The sequence below is a fragment of the Podarcis gaigeae genome (assembly GCF_964106915.1).
Source record: "Podarcis gaigeae genome assembly, chromosome: 1".
Taxonomy (NCBI): Eukaryota; Metazoa; Chordata; class Lepidosauria; order Squamata; family Lacertidae; genus Podarcis; species Podarcis gaigeae.
The window spans coordinates 45,027,032-45,044,881 of NC_139678.1; the positions used below are offsets into that span (position 1 = coordinate 45,027,032).

At 41.1% G+C, this 17,850-nt stretch overlaps 1 protein-coding gene across 6 annotated transcripts in view; it reads left to right on the top strand.

Moving 5' to 3' along the window:
* GANC (glucosidase alpha, neutral C) overlaps window positions 1–16,876 on the top strand; it is a 29,213-nt gene extending 12,337 nt beyond the window's left edge. For all 6 annotated transcript variants that reach the window (XM_083746576.1, XM_083746577.1, XM_083746573.1 and 3 more), the window contains exons 12-24: window positions 532–658; window positions 1,803–1,882; window positions 3,112–3,255; window positions 4,060–4,156; window positions 5,613–5,714; window positions 7,046–7,289; window positions 7,485–7,549; window positions 8,497–8,573; window positions 10,888–10,962; window positions 11,877–11,990; window positions 12,785–12,897; window positions 13,845–13,948; window positions 15,104–16,876. In XM_083746576.1, coding sequence (XP_083602702.1) covers window positions 532–658; window positions 1,803–1,882; window positions 3,112–3,255; window positions 4,060–4,156; window positions 5,613–5,714; window positions 7,046–7,289; window positions 7,485–7,549; window positions 8,497–8,573; window positions 10,888–10,962; window positions 11,877–11,990; window positions 12,785–12,897; window positions 13,845–13,948; window positions 15,104–15,213 — 1,452 coding nt within the window. In that variant the 3' untranslated portion in view covers window positions 15,214–16,876. The remainder of the gene's footprint in view (window positions 1–531; window positions 659–1,802; window positions 1,883–3,111; window positions 3,256–4,059; window positions 4,157–5,612; window positions 5,715–7,045; window positions 7,290–7,484; window positions 7,550–8,496; window positions 8,574–10,887; window positions 10,963–11,876; window positions 11,991–12,784; window positions 12,898–13,844; window positions 13,949–15,103) is intronic.
* The last annotated feature ends 974 nt before the right edge of the window (window positions 16,877–17,850 follow it).

Sequence of the window (17,850 nt, forward strand, 5' to 3'; positions counted from 1 at the left end):
ACACCATTATGGCTCAGAATATTTGTGCCATCTCCATGTTAAGGTTATTCTACAAGCTGAAATCAAGTGCTTCCAATGGTATTAGCCATTTGCAAAGCCTAGGTGCCCCATGAGATCGTTCAAGCCTTCCAGCAGCATGTTTGAATTAATACTAAACTTGCTGTAGCACGTTAAACAATCAACAGTTCCGAAATGCCAGGAGAAAGTGGGAGGCAGTGCCATCTATCATCAGCTGCCATTTGGGCAGGATTTCCAGAGAGAGAGGGAGAGAGATGAAGACCATCTCAGGGCTTGTTCCAGCTGGGCATTCTCCACTCCTCCCCTCTCCAGATAGAGTGATATACTTTCAACTGTCCTGTAGGACGGATCCTGGTGACTTTTTAATACCTTGATACTGTCTGTTGCATTTTTAAAAATATGTAATTTAACGTTACCTGTAAGCCACCTCGGAAGGATTTGTATTCTGAAAGGCAGGATGTAAATAATGGTAATCCATACATGATAATATTGTGCCTTCTCTCATGTTGGCAGCTGGTCGTCATTCTGGACCCCCATATTAAAGTTGATCCTCTGTATACCATATACTCACAAGCAAAAGAAAGAGGTTACTTTGTAAAAGACCGTAAAGGCAAAGATTTCGAGGGCATTTGTTGGCCAGGTAATAAAGCCCCTCCTTTACTTTTACAAATCTGATGACTGACATTTATGGATGTTAAAATTTCTTAATAAATAGAAATAAGTTTTATTCTGTACATTAATTGTGTGTGTGATATTGTCTTTCTGTTCTCCTTTTTCAAATTTGTGTTGAAAACTTAATGTGATATATAATTCCTTTTCTAAAAGGGTTAAATGGTTTTTTATGGTCAGAAGTTTGAAGAAAATAAAAAAATGACTTCTACTCCTCACTGACATTTTTTTTTTAAAAAAAGCTCTTGATCCTTAATTTCCTCAATACTTCTAAATTTATTTAAACAGGTATTGCTACCAGGTGTCAGACAGCTGGATCCAAGAGACCCTATGTCTCTATTTACTGATCATGGCAAAGCAATGATGGCAACAGCTTCAACATTCTAAGACTAGGAGCTGCTTCCTTTGCTCACTCGGCTCACCAGCCTTTTGCCCTTCCCCCTCACCTGACAAAGTCCCCTTTACACCTCAGCCCCCCTCCCTTATCTACCCACAGCTCACCGAGGCCTCTCCGCTTTTGTCTCAAGCCCAACTCTCTTTTAAAGGAGGGAGCAGGCAGTTCACAGGGCAGCTATGTGAAGGACCTCCCCACCACCACTATAAAACAGCTTGCCTGGACGTGCATGATGACACCATACATTTTTATTATATGTATAGGAAGATATAGACATTTGGCCTGTAAGCATGATGTCCAACAACAAGACTAACATTGCAGAGTGTGCACGAAGAGGGTAATATAGTGAACTCTTCCAGTCTCCACAGTTGGAAGTTAAATAGACAAACTACAGGTGATGTTAAATAAAAAATAGCATCAGCTGGGTTGGTGGCTGATAATTATCAGCATTGCAGCAGGCAAGGACTGGAAAATAAAACCCTTTCCTCTTATGCTGTGGTTCTGAGGAAAAATCTCTTATAGGAAGCTAGTATTTGCTGGTGGCGGGTGTATGTAAAAACCCTCTTTGTTGTATTATTGTATTTGCTTGAATATTAGTAGGAGATTTTAGCATTGTACTTGTCAACCACAGCATGAAGGCCATATGTTATTTATTTAAATATTTATAAGCCGCCATCCTGAATTAAGTCCTGCAAATGTCATAATTTCCTCACACCTGCAGGTCTCTCATCTTACCTGGATTTCACCAATCCTGAAGTCCGAGAATGGTATGCAGATCAATTTGCCTTCAGTGCATATAAGGTTTGTGTTCTTTTCTCATGATCCTGTGTGGCAAGATCCTTGGCAGAAAAACCAAGCTCTTAAAAAGTAAGAAACAGGGACTTTCATTTGATGACCGAGGAAGAGGATTGATCCAAAATATACTAAGATAAGCGAAAGGTTTCCACGCAGTCGTTTCTGCATATGACACCAAAGGGACAACTTGGCTCATGCAAGTTCCATTGGAGAGCTGTAGCGTCTAACCAATTCCAAATCCTTTTGTGTTGAACGTGATATGGGAATTTTACCATTTGGGATGCTAACCTGGAAGGAAACTTGCTTGTGTTGTGCATGTTCTTCATTCATTCTGGTCCCAGTTGCCCAAGGGTCCCCAAGAAAAAAGAAAAAAACCCTATAAGCATTCTGCTTAGAAAACTCCAAAGAAGCCAGCAGCTGATAAAAAATATAGGGTTGCCACTGTCAGAAGCAAATGACAAAGCAAATATCTGAGATATACTCATTGTATAGTGTGGTGCTTCCAAAACTCATAATTATGCAGTTTTCATATTGAATCCATTAAGAGTTATTTAAAAATAACAGAGAAGCTTTATCTGAGCTTTTATCATGGGATTAGTAATTTAACAAGCTAATTATATTGCTAATTATATTATATTAGTTTTCCCACCACTAATTCTAATGGGTAGATAAAAAGGTAAAGGGACCCCTGACCATTAGGTCCAGTCGTGGCCGATTCTGGGTTGTGGCGCTCATCTCACTTTATTGGCTGAGGGAGATTCCGGGTCATGTGGCCAGCATGACTAAGCCGCTTCTGGCGAACCAGAGCAGCGCATGGAAACACCGTTTACCTTCCTGCTGGAGCGGTACCTATTTATCTACTTGTACTTTGACATGCTTTCAAACTGCTAGGTTGGCAGAAGCAGGGACCAAGCAACGGGAGCTCACCCCATCGCGGGGATTCAAACCGCCGACCTTCTGATCAGCAAGTCCTAGGCTCTGTGGTTTAACCCACAGCGCCACCCGCGTCCCTATGGGTATCCCTAATCTATCCCTAATGGGTAGATAGATCCCACCTAATCTTGAAGCCCATAAGAGTCCAAGAGAAGCTTCTCTGACAACTGCTTTCCTCTCCTTAGAGTAGTCTGCTTTACATTTTTGAGAGCTTTGTAAGCATGTGTATACCTACCCAGATTGTGTGTGTTTGTTAATTGTGGATTAAACCAACAACTTTGATGCAATTAAAATGTTGATAGGGTTCTTCTGAAATCCTTTTTGCCTGGAATGATATGAATGAGCCCTCAGTCTTCAGAGGGGTAGAGCTAACCATGCAGAAGGATGCTGTCCATTATGGCAAATGGGAACATCGAGAAGTCCATAATCTCTATGGTTTCTACCAGGTATGGCCTTTGCAGGTGAACAGTTTCAATTCCAATCCTCATGCCACTGATTTGTGATGATTAATTATTGCTATTGTATATTTTACATTTTAACATACATTTTAACTCTTCTTAATTAAGAATAACAAAAGCATACCATTAAATGATAGTTACAGTAATTTATCGTGGCTTCAACAAGAAGTATGTCTCACAATTGTCTTATAAAAAAAAATGGGAATGGGTGATAGGCAGCCTTCTGAGTAATACCCCTCCCCACCTTCTCACTATATAGAAGGGTCTGGAAACTTCTGTTTCAGTGTATCTGAAGAAGTGTGCATGCACACGAAAGCTCATACCAAGAACTGACTTAGTTGGTCTTTAAGGTGCTACTGGAAGGAATTTTTTTTGTTTTGACTATGGCAGACCAACACGGCTACCTATCTGTAATTGTCTTATACTTTGCCTTGTACTAGTCTAAGACTGTACAAGCCCATTTCCCTCAAAAACAGATCATTCTTTTCTGTATTCCTTCCATGTTTAAATTTATCTGTTTACTTTTAGAAATGATGCCTCATACTGTCAATAACCCTTCCTGTATGAAGATTGTGTGTTTAAAAAATTAGTCTTGCCAGCTCCTGTTCTTTCCTGTACATGCCGCAGGGCGATTGATTCATGTCAGCCTTCTCTGTTGCTGTTTTAAGGTGTTCTATCTGGCTCTTCTCAGTCCAGAAATGCTGTTGTGTTTTTACTGTTCCTGGCCTTCTCTCTGTAGCAGAGTTATAACAGCTGTGTTAAAGCAGACATGTTTCCTCTGGTGCATTTCAGCAAATGGCAACTGCAGAAGGACTGATCAGACGAAGCGGGGGGCTGGAGAGGCCTTTTGTTCTCACACGCTCGTTCTTTGCTGGCTCACAAAAGTATGGTAAGCATAGAATAAGGAAGAATGATGAATAACACCACATAGCTCCCCTTTTCAAGCATCCTCTTCAAACATCAATTAAATCCCCACACAACCATCAAACTCAGATTTATTTTGGGCTGGTCACCATCTCAACCTGCCCTATCTCACAGTTCACAGGCTTGTTGTGAAACTAAAATGGGTGGAAGGGACAATCATGTGTGCCACCAAGAGCTCATTGGGGAAAGAGCAGGATGAAAATGTAAGGAAAGAATGAATAATCTTTAAACTTTGCTTTCCCGGTTAGGCAGGCTAACCTCAAATATAGTCTTGTTTTATAATCAGGCGTGTGTGAGAGAGACAAGTTCCCCAAACGTACAGAAAACTCTCAGATGTCTGAGAGTGTGGGGGGAAATGCAGAAAACCCTTTGTATAACAATCAGCTAACAAGTCATCATGTTTTGTAACAATTAAAAGCATTTCTTATGAATGAAACTTTCTTCTAAGTCTTGATTGAAACTTACTAGGTGTGTCTTGGGAGCAAATAACATTCTTTTGAGGACAAGATTCTCTTGGGGTTCCTCACAATACTGTTCTCCTTCCCTCCTCCTGAGGGACATTGGCAGAATTCATTCTATATCTTTGCCCAAGGATTTTTGAAATCCTGTCCACATATCACTGTATCTTTTTCTGTTGGTTCCCAGGGCCTCAGAACGAGGTCTTTGCCAGCTCGTGCTATCTGAAACCCCTTTAGCTTGAAATGCCAATGATTGAATTTGAGACTTCAGACATTTGGAGCATCTGTCATGCTGTGGAGTTGTCATAATATTAAGCTGTTGCATCTTCTTGTACTGCAAATAAGTTAAAGAAGGAATGTTATAAGTTAAATAAGGAACATTGTCAACTCAAGAGTCTAATAGGGCTGGAAATAAGTAATAAATAGCAACTTAATATTGGGCTGTAGCTTTCAGGTTTTTGCAATAGGTAGTTTTTTAAGACGCTGAAAACCCAGATTGTAACTCACTCATTGATGTTTTGAGAGATCGTGTTATTATCTCAATGACCCATGTATTGAGTGCTGTCATCAAAAAGACACATGTGCTGATCAGACTGAAATCAGTCTGTTTGCCAACTTCCTTTTCAGGGGTTGAGGATTGAGTGGAAAAACTGCTGGCCTGATTTTAGGGTGCATTTCCTCTATCCTTGTTCTTCTTAAATCAAGAACAGTGTGACAACTGACACTGATCTTGTCACCATGCAGACACCAGAACAGGGATCAAATGTGATGTATGGCTGACCTATCGCACAATGCATTTCATGTGAGTCATTATCAAACAGCTGATAAGGGTAACATATGGATTTGAACATCTGCACACATATAGCATGAGCCTCATGCTCATCTGCTTAGAAGTAAAACCTATGGATATCTTTTGAACTCAACACCCAATGTCCACAAACACTGTGAACTTGATATTTCTAGGTGCCGTATGGACTGGAGACAATAAAGCACAATGGCAGTACTTGAAAATCTCTGTTCCAATGTTGCTGACAATCAGTATGGCAGGAATTTCTTTCTGTGGAGGTAAGGGATGCGTTGGGTTGCAGTCTCCATCTTACTAAGCAATTGAGCTCATTTCACTTGTGCCTTTTCAAAAGTCTCAATTATTTCTATGAATGAAAGAAGTTTCACTGTATTGTTTTAGATGCCAGCTGAAATCATAATTATTTCAACAACAGTATCCAGACACAGAGTTTAGTCTTAGTTTACTCTTTCTTCCTTTTTTGCTGTTTTTGTCTGGGTATCATTGATAATGATTTTATACTCCATAATGTATACTGCTTAGAGATTTCGGTTGATTAACTTTTTTTCTTCTTAAAAATCTAAATATATTAACTTTCATATGGTGAGTTATAGCTGACCTTAAGAGGGTGTCCATCCACAGGGAACATAGGAAACAGCCTTATACTAAGTCAGATCATTGCTCCATCTAATCAAGTATGGTCTATGATGACAGGCAGAGCCTCCCCGAGGTCTTTCCCGGCCTGATCTGTGTATTCCAGGGTATGAACCAGGTGCTTTTGTTCACAAAAAAATCACAAACAGCTTCCTAGGTGGGGTAGAACCACCTGCAGCTGCAAACTGGTCATGACATGACTTGGTGGTAGAGCACGCACTTTATAGTAACAGTTTGCACACCTGCAGTCGGTTGCAGGTTTGATCCCCGTATGGGACAGCTGCATATTCATGCATTGCAGGGGATTGGACTAGATGATCCTCAGGGTCCCTTCCAACACTACAATTCTATGGTTCTATGGTTAGAGCGTGGTGCTGATAATGCCAAGATTGCAGGTTTGACCCCCGTATGGGACAGCTGCATATTTCTGCATTGAACTAGGTGATCCTCAGGGTCCCTTCTAATAATAGAATTCTATGATTCTTGAGTAGAGTCAAGTCACAGTGCTAACTTCCTGGAAGGTGAGTCCCTGCCAGTTACCAGAAGAGGGAGGGCTGCAGAGGTTGGCATGATGCCGGCACACTGGCAGAGCCAGTTTGGCACTCCCACCAGTGCACCTGTGCTGATTTCCCCATCTCCTCTCCCTCTTGCTAACTGGCAGTGACACACTTGCAGGAAGCTAATGTTGTGGCTCCTCCCTACCAGCTGAGCCATGTCTGCAAAGCATGCGCTCTACCACTGAGCTTAACATCCTTTCTCCTGATTTTTGGAATACATGCATATCCAGTTTGGGGTCACAGCTTTCTGATAGTTTCCTTATTCCTTCTTCTCTGAAGTAGTTTCTGTGTTGGGGGAAAATTGTTTTTCTGAAAATACAGCCCAACTGGGAAAGAATCTGGGAAGTTTGTGTTTTCCAACCCTTTCTCAGAAACCAATTCATACTTTTTCTGAAATCCAGCTGACGTGGGTGGATTTATTGGAAATCCAGAACCAGAGCTGCTAGTTCGATGGTATCAGGCTGGAGCCCTACAGCCTTTCTTTAGAGGCCATGCCAATATGAACACCAAGCGCCGTGAGCCCTGGTTGTTTGGTGAGGAGAACACGCGGATCATCAGAAATGCTATCAAGGAGCGCTACTCCCTTCTTCCATATCTCTATGCTTTGTTTTATCGAGCACATACAGTTGCTGAGCCAGTCATGAGGTAAGCTCAGAATTAAAGAGACTAATTTCTGCTTCGTAAGTTGTTATGGGACTACTATAAATCCTTGTGAATCGTAAATGATTAAAATAGCATTTACATAACATTCAAATTATAAACAGAAAATAGTGACCCTTGGTTTCTCATATAAATACTAGTGCACGTCTTCTAAAAAGTCCACTTTCTTCCTTTACATAGGCCTGTTTGGGTAGAATTCCCCAAGGAACTGGAAACGTTTGGCATCGAAGATGAGTATATGCTTGGTAAGTTTAAAGGTTGATGGAACCTTTTATAAAACATGGCAGTGGTGTAATCAGAAGATGCAACAGCTGTGACAGAAAGGCAACACACAGACTGGAAGGGATGAGGGAGATGACTCATGTTAGTGCCTAGGATTCATCCAGAGAACTCTGAGGAGATCAGGCTCATAGTTTCAGAATTCCCAGTCTTCCATAGACCAGATGTGAGGTTGCTTCATTCTGCACTCATTGCTTCTGGTCTCTTTGGCTGGCAAAGCTAGTTAAACAGTCACTGGTCCTCTCATGATGGGTATGGAGAGGTGTTTGTGGGAATCCTTCCTAGGGACACACCCCATACTTTCAGGAAATAACTACAGAGTGTTCTCATAATTAGGGAAAAGTAATTCTAGCATTTCCTTATGGAGTGCATTCTGATTAGACCTTCCTATTAATCTTTGCCTCTTAATCTTAGGAAAGAATTGAAGTTATTTTATATTATGTGTTGAATAATTTTTCTCACAGATTAATGTGAATCACTTCTGTCAGCTCAAAGCTATTCTCTATAATGCTGTGGATAGCAGGCTGGGTTTGGATACAAAAAGCCCATCTTCAAATTCCAGCCCAGTCAGGAAGCCCCCTGGGTGGCCTTTAGCAAATCACTACCTCAGAAACTACAGGGTTGTTGTGAGGACAAATTAGATAGAATTTGTAAAGCATCTTTGAACACTGGAAAGTTTTGTGAGAAAGGATTGACTGTTAGGAACCTGCTATTTGCATATTCAAACAAGACCCCTTGCATATTCTAGACAAGTTTTTTTAAAAAAAAAAAATTGGCATAGTCACACCTCTGATAGAAAAGAAGGTATTACTTTTCCAAATGCTATACTGAATCCATGGTAGAAATATCAGCAAATGGCTAAATAATGATATAATCCCATAGTAGTATCGTTTTTCTTCTTTGTGTAATTCAGGAAATGCTATGTTGGTGTATCCAGTCACTGAACCAAAAGTCACTGCAGTCAATGTCTTTCTGCCTGGCCCTCAAGAGGTAATGAAAACTATTATCAGTTCCTTTATTTCCCTTTTTTATATATGCTTGTGTTTCTATGGGGCTTTCAATCAAAGTTAGGCTACTAGGCATTTCTTCAATAGGTATAAGTACATCATCTGGGACTACACAAAACAGCCCTCACCATAATCAAATTAATCTAAGCAATAATCTAATTAAAAATAAGTTACCTAGCTTCCTCTGAAAGCTTCTGCACAGCATTCAGACAAATAGTTTATCAGCCTTGTTTTTATACTGATTTATATTTATGCTGTTGTTTTATATATTTTATTGTTACTCAATATGAACTTGCTTTTTGCAACAAAGAGCAAGGCAGGTATGTTTTAAATAAAATATCTGGGCAGCTTCCAACAAAACACTAAAATACAATAACCTATTAAATATTAAAAGCTTCCCTAAACAGCGCTGCCTTTAGATGTCTTCTTAAAGTTTGGTAGTTACCGTACTTTTCTCTTTGACATCTGGTGGGAGGGCATTCCACAGGGCGGGCGCCACCACCGAGAAGGCCCTCTGCCTGGTTCCCTGTAACTTGGCTTCTCGCAGCGAGGGAACCGCCAAAAGGCCCTCGGCACTGAACCTCAGTGTCCGGGCAGAACGATGGAGATGAAGACGCTCCTTCAGGTCTACAGTCAGCAGGAGTTGGACCTCAAATTGCAAGGGCTAATACTCCTTCCGTTGCAGCCCTCATGGTGCAACCGCAGTGACCTATGTTTCCAAATGGCTTCTAAACTGTTGTAGAAAGTGCTGCAGCAGGCATTGTGCATATTCAATACTTTGGTTGATATTTGGGTGGATTTTGGCAATGAGTGGGGTAGCTCCTTGTGTCCCTCTCCACTAGCTCTCAAACATGCTTGTGGCAACAGCACTGCCTTCTGGTCCCAATTCAAGATGCTGCTTTGCTTTCCTAAAAATTGCAATTCCAAGCTCTTCATAGCCTTGGACTTACATTTAATCTGATGCATGAAGTGTAACATAACTCAGCATAACACTTCATGCATCGGGTGAAATGCAGGTCCCGTGAAGGCCTTGGAATTGCAACTGTATATTGTATATACAGTGGTACCTCGGGTTAAGAACTTAATTCATTCTGGAGGTCTGTTCTTAACCTGAAACTGTTCTTAACCTGAAGCACCACTTTAGCTAATGGGGCCTCCTGCTGCTGTTGCGCCACCACTGCACGATTTCTGGTCTCACCCTGAAGCAAAGTTCTTAACCCAAGGTAATATTTCTGGGTTAGCAGAGTCTGTAACCTGAAGTGTATGTTACCTGAAGCATATGTAACCCGAGGTGCCACTGCACACACTGCAATTGCGTGAATAGCATTCCACTCATGCAACAGAACTTTTGCTTCCTCTGCCCTCCCTTTGCCTCCCCCAAAATCTGCTCCAAGATGTCCCCAAACCCTCTGGAGTAAAATTTGAGGGTGCACGGGGGACTGCAGATGAGACAGAAGAGTTCCTTTGCACCAGTGGAAGTCTGTTGCATGAGCAGAACGGCAGCATTGGATACAACCCATTGGTTTTTGGTTTTTGGAGTGGTGTAAAAAATTGAGGTTAGGAGGAAATATTGAGGTTAGGGGGTTCTTAATACTGTGGTTTTATTATCACTTTCTTACTGCTTTTACATGTGTGGATATTGATGAATTATTGGTTGATTTGATATTCTGTCAGGCTTTTATGTCATGGCTTCCCTTAAACAAGGTAAGGAGGTGGGATCTCAGGGGCGCCGACTTATAAAAAATATTGGGGGGGCGGGGGCCCATACCGACTTATAAAAAATATTGGGGGGGCCCAAGACCTCCAAACCGCTGCTGCTGGGGGAACGAAAGGGGCGAGCCCCGGGCTGCCCCGACCTTAAGTGAACCTGTGAGGGCCCGCCCTTTCCGGCAGCCGATTGGCTGCCGCCGTGGGCGGTGAATATTAATGAGCTAGGGGGAATCCCCACTTCTCTCGGGGCTGACACCAGCCCCGCGAGATTGTTGATGGGTCGAGAGCCCGCAACCCCACCCCCTCTCTAGATCAGGAGTGGCTTTGTTTTAACTCATTACTGAATGTATTTTAAAAGGTAACTATTGTCAAACAAGGAAAATAAAAAATACCAACATAATTTTGTGATTTTACAAAGCATAATATAACTAATAATTTTCTTAAATTATTGGGGGGGCAGAGTCCCCCAAACGAATTTTTGAGGGGGCTCGGGCCCCCTCAGGCCCCATGGAGTCGGCGCCTATGTGGGATCTAAATTTGTAGAACTCATTCAGGGTTCTTCCTTTTTCCTGTTTATCCTGCTGCAGATCTGGTATGACTTTCGAAAATTTATCCGCCTGGAAGGTCATGGCACAGTGAAGATTCCAGTCACACTGAACACTGTACGTTTGTGTTTTTATATCACTGATTTGACTAATGGGGGGGGGGGGACTTGCTTCAAAGACTTGTGGATAGGGTTGTATATGCACCCAACAAAGATAAGAATTATGTTTGAATCTACAAGGTTAAGAAGGTACTATGAGGAAATAATTTTAATGCAAGAATGTAATGTAGATTTTAATGCAAGAATAGGCTTGAAGGCTTGACGGTTGAAGGCTTTGAATACACTTCCACCTTAAATTACAACATTTATCTGGAAATATATACATATAAAAGCATACAGACATCCAATACAGTGGTACCTTGGTTCTCAAATATCATAGCTGATAAACAAATCAGCTCCCGAATGCCGAAAACCCGGAAGTAAGTGTGTATTAAAGTGTATTCATTGTCATCCATGAAATAAAAGAATAAACTATGAAATAAAATAATAAACTTCAAATCATTCACAAATGGTACTGTATTGCGGTTTCACACGAGGCTATGGAAAAACAGTACAAATAGTCTGATTTTAGCAAATTTCAAATATACGGTATAAGTAAATATGAAATTTTATTTTCCTTTCAGAGGTTACAAAATCTGTTATATTAAATATATAATATCTGCAATCTCCTATATGTGTCTACTTCATTGTTTTACTCCAATATAAGGGTGTCGGATGCAACCCAAGTCAGTTGTGCTGTCACCAAGACTGAAATCCTATGCATGTTCACTCAGAAGTAAGCCCTATTAAGTTTCATCATATGTAAACAGTTACTCCCTGAAGTATAAGACACCTATGCAATTGGGATGGGTTAACTGCTCCAGAAAAGAAAGGTGCACAGGACCAGGCTTGTGGGATGTGTATTGTTCTTCTATCCTTCATTCCAAGGAAGCTTACTGTATTTAATTTTTCTCTGTCCTTTCCTGTTTGCAGATTCCTGTAATGCAGCGTGGGGGAACTGTTATACCATTGAAGACTTCTGTAGGAAAATCTACAGAACTGATGGTAGAAGTTCCATATGAACTGCGTGTTGCCTTAGATACAAAGGTACTGTGAAATTATATTTTACACACTTACTTTGTATATTTTGCTAGATTTCTAAAAAGTGCATGTATCCACTGGAAATTTCCAGCTATGTATCTGTTCTGACCCTCCATTTTGTCATCACTACGCCCTTGGTTCCTGTTTTCCCTCTGTAAGCAGCCATGCCTTTTCTCCTACCCACACCAAGATTAAACTAGATCATGTCAAATTTCATTCTCTCAAAATTAATTTAAATTTGTGCAGATTTAAACATGAACCCGACAAACTGTTTTCAGTAAAATCTACTTGTGTATGGTTACTACAGTCAAACCTTGGTTTCTGAATGCCTCCATTATCGTACGTTTCGGCTCCCGAATGCCGAAAACCTGGAAGTAAGTGTCCTGGTTTTCGAACGTTTTTCAGAAGCTGAACTTCTGACACGGCTTCCGCTTGCGTGCAAGAAGCTCTTGCAGCCAATCAGAAACTGTGCCTCGGTTATCAAACATTTCGGAAGCCGAACAGGCTTCTGGAACGGATTACATTCGACAACCAAGGTTTGACTGTTAGTGACATATTTTTGTTTCTTTTCAAGAGCCAATTTTGAGGGAGGGCAAGCGGAGGGGAGGAAGTCCCTTTAACCACGGCACATGGCTTCTGCTGACAGGACTCATTTATTATCTGTCTCTAGTCTGAATGTATAGATTGGCCTTAAGATCTTCAAAAGTGTTTTGAACCATTCAAAAATCAACACGCGGCAGTTAGTAGGAGTAACCCTGTACAGCTTTGTTAGTTGTTTGACATTTTTTCTTGCTGTGTAGGAGTCTGCAGTGGGTGAGCTTTATCTGGATGATGGCCATTCGTTCCAGTATCTCCACGAGAAGAAGTTCCTGCTCAGGAAGTTCACCTTCCACAAGAATGTCTTCTCATCTAGGTAATGTGCACTGAAAAAGCAGAGGCAGAAGGCGGTGTTAAGAATCCTAGGCCGGTAGTTTAATAATGAGAAATACTTTAATAACTACACCGTGAGCTGGGCGAAATACATTTTGTCCACTGTTCACAACGTAATGAAATGTTACATAAAGTGAATGACAATTGCTCTGGCATGGTCCAGGTGTAGTGAACATAGTCGGAATTTACAGTATTTAGGGGAAAATAAAATGACTGGCAGTCAAATTAGTGCAAAGAATGAGCAGCAAATCCTACAGAATTGGATAGTAAGAAACACAGGAGAATTTTGCTCTGCTGATGTCTGTTTCTCAGTCCAGAAGCCATAAAGGGTGTAAAAGCCTTCCCCAATCTGGTGTCTTCCAGATGTTGCAAACTACATCTCCTAGCAGTACTGGCAGTGGTTGATGGGAGTTTTAGTTCAGATGGTGGAAGGATCTTGGGGACCCAAATTTCAGCGGCACTCAGTACAATGCCAAATGTCAGCGTCCCTTCTCCTCTCTCGCTCCATGCTAAATCATAGTTGCAGCATCTGCGGAGGTGACCCCAAGACTCCGAACTGGTTGTTCTCCCCTAAAGCCACCTCTGTGTAGAGTGAATGGTTCATCCTGTTATGATTCTGACTATGCCACACCATTTCCAACAAGGAACCTTTTGGGAGGGGAGGCATATAAAGAGGTATACTTATTTAATTAAAGTATTTGTTTAAAATACAGACTGCTTTTAGGGGTCAAAACCTTCACAATATAGCTATTTTCCAAATACCCCTCACGTATCCATAGATTTTCAAAACACACTTTAAAAAAAATAAACTGGTATTTTTATTATTGACAAGGCAGTATGCTAAAGAAGAAAACATACATAGTACACACATGAGACATAGCCATTTTATCATATACTCTAGATTCTGATTCTGTCTTTTGATTCTCACAGGTGTGCAGATGAAAAGGGGCAATTTCATACAAAGTGTGTAGTTGAGCAGATATTGATATTGGGAATAAAAAAACAACCATCTTCTGTGACGGCTAGCATTCATGGTAAGAGACAGAAATATTTTACACCATCTAAAGATGCTTCTTAAGATTCTTCCACTCTAAAGTCCTTTGGTGCAGTTAAGGCACTGGTTTTCCTGCTGCACAGAGACCTCTCAGTGGAGCAGGGACAGCAGGAAGCAGCGAGCATCTCTGTGCAAAAGGAAGTCCCCTTGCTTCCTCTCACTCTCCCATCTCCTGTGCTGCTAGATATTTTTGGGAAGGTTTGGGAAAAAACACCTGAAGAGGTTCAGAACTGAGTTGATATCCCAACCCCCTTTCAGCCACGCAATCAGATCCTGAGGTGTTTTGAGCAGAAATTGGATATCAGTTGGAGAAGAGGAATTATCTGAAAGCACACACTTCATTCAGAGCACTAATCAGTCCCAGTTTGTTTTCATTATTCCAGGACTTGAGTGATGCTGCTGTATAAGAATTGTTACAATCAAATAAGCCACAGTTTAATCCTGTAAGCTAACTAGGGCAGGGCACACAAAAATATTAAGGAATTGCAGAATAGCAAAGAATATGGTGAGTGAAATAACAAAAAATGTGTGGACTCTCACATTCCTAAGGTGCACACAGAAAATTGGATCTGAATGACCCATTTGCAAGCTAATGTCCCATCTTGACACAGCCCCAGTGATATGATCTAAAGCAGCGGTTATCAGCCTGTGGGTTCCCAGATGTTGTTGGACTACAACTCCCATCATCCCTAGCTAGCAAGGTCAGAGCTCAAGGATGATGGGAGTTGTAGTCCAACAACATCTGGGGACCCACAGGTTGAGAACCGCTGATCTAAAGGCTCATCCACACACTTGCTAGTCCCATGCCTAGAAAGCAGTTTTGTGTTTGCCTCACAGCTTTCACCACTCTTTATCGCTGATTCAGAACAAATGGCAATCTGCAGAAAACCCAGCTGCGATTTGGTCCGATTCAGCGTTAAAGAGTGTGTTTTCCCAGGAGAAAGCAGCAGGGCAAATGGAGGTTTGGACAAGCTCTTATTGTAAGAGTTGTTTGGTGTACAGGAGTTTGCTTCAGAGCAGCAGGGGTAACCTAGGGTTGTGCTTTGATCAGCCTTATGAGTTTCATATATGTCTTTCTTCAGTAGATTTTAAAAATGAATATAACGTGTGTGTTTCTAATTCTGTTGACATGCAGATGGGAAAGACCAAACAGTGGCTTTCACATATGATGCCAAGATCTCTGTGTTGACCCTTCAGAAGCTTTCACTAAATGTTGGCATTGACTGGGCGCTTCATATCAAGTGAAACAGCAGAACCAGAGAATTGGAAGTAAAGCCGAACAATAATGGTTGAGGGTGACTCAGTTCACTCTTTTGAAATGGACAAAACAAAGTTATATTTAATTAATTGAATTATGACTTTCCAATACCATTTGCAACAACTGTTAGGTGAAGACGACTGGCGTCCAGGATAATTGTGGATTTGTGCCTCAGAGCCATGCAACAATATCTGGAATAAGTGATGCTTTCTTGCTTTTTTAAAGACTTCTGCTCTAGACCTGTTTTTCAGCATTATGAAATACCAGTTTCTTATTGGTATAATGAATCTTTCGAAGAAGGTAATAGCCTGGAAGAATCTCTACCAAACCCACCAATGTAAAACATAGAATATTTTCAGCAAGATGGCATTTGACAGGAAAAATGACAACTGTTTTTTATAATCCATATTCACTTCCTACAGAGACTTCCTTATCCATAGAACAATGTCCAGTTTTCTTACTTGGGAAAAAATGAAGTCTTGGGTGAACATTCATCAGTTAACATAGTTCATATAGCCTGTATCATTGTGGACACTGTGCTTCCGTTGCAAGAACAAACCAAGCAAGTATTATGATGAATTTGGAGTGACTGAGATATGACAGAGAGGTCCCCAATGGATCTTTTAAGCATTTGGCTGATTCAAACTTTCCTTTCCTGAGCACTTCAGTCAGATCAAAACACAAAGCTTCGCAGTTGGTCTCATTTTATTTACAACTAAACAAAATGCAACCTTCTTGTGTTGCCCCATATTTTAAGTGTTGTCCCATATTTTAGAATGATTCATATATATTGCAGAACACATCAGAGTACAGTACAGTGGTACCTCGGGTTACAGACGCTTCAGGTTACAGACTCCACTAACCCAGAAATAGTACCTCGGGTTAAGACCTTTGCTTCAGGATGAGAAAAGAAATTGTGCTCCGGCGGCATGGCAACAGTAGGAGGCCCCATTATCTAAAGTGGTGCTTCAGGTTAAGAACAGTTTCATGTTAAGAACGGACCTCCGGAACGAATTAAGTTCTTAACCCAAGGTACCACTGTACTGGATTCCATATAAAGTAAAAATGAGAATTAATAAAAATGCCAGAAATCCAGATTAAGGCAAATCTTAATTGGGCCAACCAATATATTACAGAATAGTGTGCAAGATATCAAATTCTAGACAACTTGCAGACAGAGCATTATTCCTTGAGGGAACATTCCCACAACTGTTAGGTAAAGTTATCCAGTTTGACATTTATTGACTTTCTGCCTAGCACACCACCTAAAATTAACTTGACTACCTAGTTCCTCTTGATTCTTATCAAGGAACTTGTATGTTTCACTTAAGGGTGGAGACCAGACCTGGTTAGAAGCCAATTTTTACATTTGCAGAGGTGGGGAATCAGCCATTGTTATGCTAAGTTATTGTTCCCACCAGACCTTGGTTCAACCTGATAACCTGCATAGTAGCTTCATTTTAATATCTGCTGCTTCCTCCTCCATTCCAGCTTAAGAATGTGACCAGATACAGATTCTATGGCTTCAACAACAACAAAAATAACAGTTTTTAATCTCACAAGCTGCTCAGTGTCATAAGCAGGTTACAGTCAAGATTTCTGTGTTATAGTAGGTTTTTCATAATAAAAGGAAATAAAGAATCTCTCTTACTTCTGCTACCTTTTATTCACTGCCTTCTATTCCTGAGCATGCAATGCCTCTCAAAGAAGGGGAGGCAGTGTCTTGTCCAAGGTTTTTCTATCTAGAAATAAGTTGGTTGCATTCACAAGCAAGCAGATGCTGAAGTGTGGATAGAAAAATCTAACTCCTTCAATGTGCAGCAACACATTTGAAAGACATTTCCCTGCTGTATCTTAGCACATAGTTCCACCTGCTGCTGAACTTTCCCCCTTTCCGTAGAGAGAATGTCTGGCAGAGCCAAGATTTGCTGAACAAATTGCTATCACTGCATTTTAAGATGCTGTGAATGTAAATTGATCCACATAAGCCTGCTTTCCAAGGGATGTAGTGGCTCTTGCTCACTTATTCCATAGTACTGTTCTGAGGACAGTGTGTATTCTGGTCACAGGGCATAGTCTTGAGGGAACTTTATGCAAGCACTTTCTGAAGCTAAGCAAGTTGGAATCTGGGCAGCATGTACACTGCCAGGAGCTTCATGGTGGAAGAAAGGCTCGATAGAAATGTGCTTATATTTCTGCATTTCTCTGTGGCTTGGAAATAACCTTGCTGTATCTAGTATTTGAGCTCTTATGGTTGTAAAAATATGTTCAGAAATGGACGGGGAATGCATGCTGAAGACTCAGAGTTTAACACTACAATCCTATACATTCAACAGTAAGCCATTCAGTGGGGTTTACCACTGGGTAAGTGTTTTTGTAGGATGGTAGCCTATACTAAATGCAAATACTCTTAGCTTTGTTTGTTGTTTGACATACGACAGGGATGGAGAACCTGCAGTTCTTCAGATGTAGACCAGCATGGCCTACAGTCAGGGATGATGACAGCAGTCGTTCAACAACATCTGGAAAGCTAACTCCCCAAAAGAGAATAGCTGATAGCCATTCCATGTAACCATGGCAGCTAAGCAAAACTAATGTGTTGATGGCCCATCGCAGTCATGTCC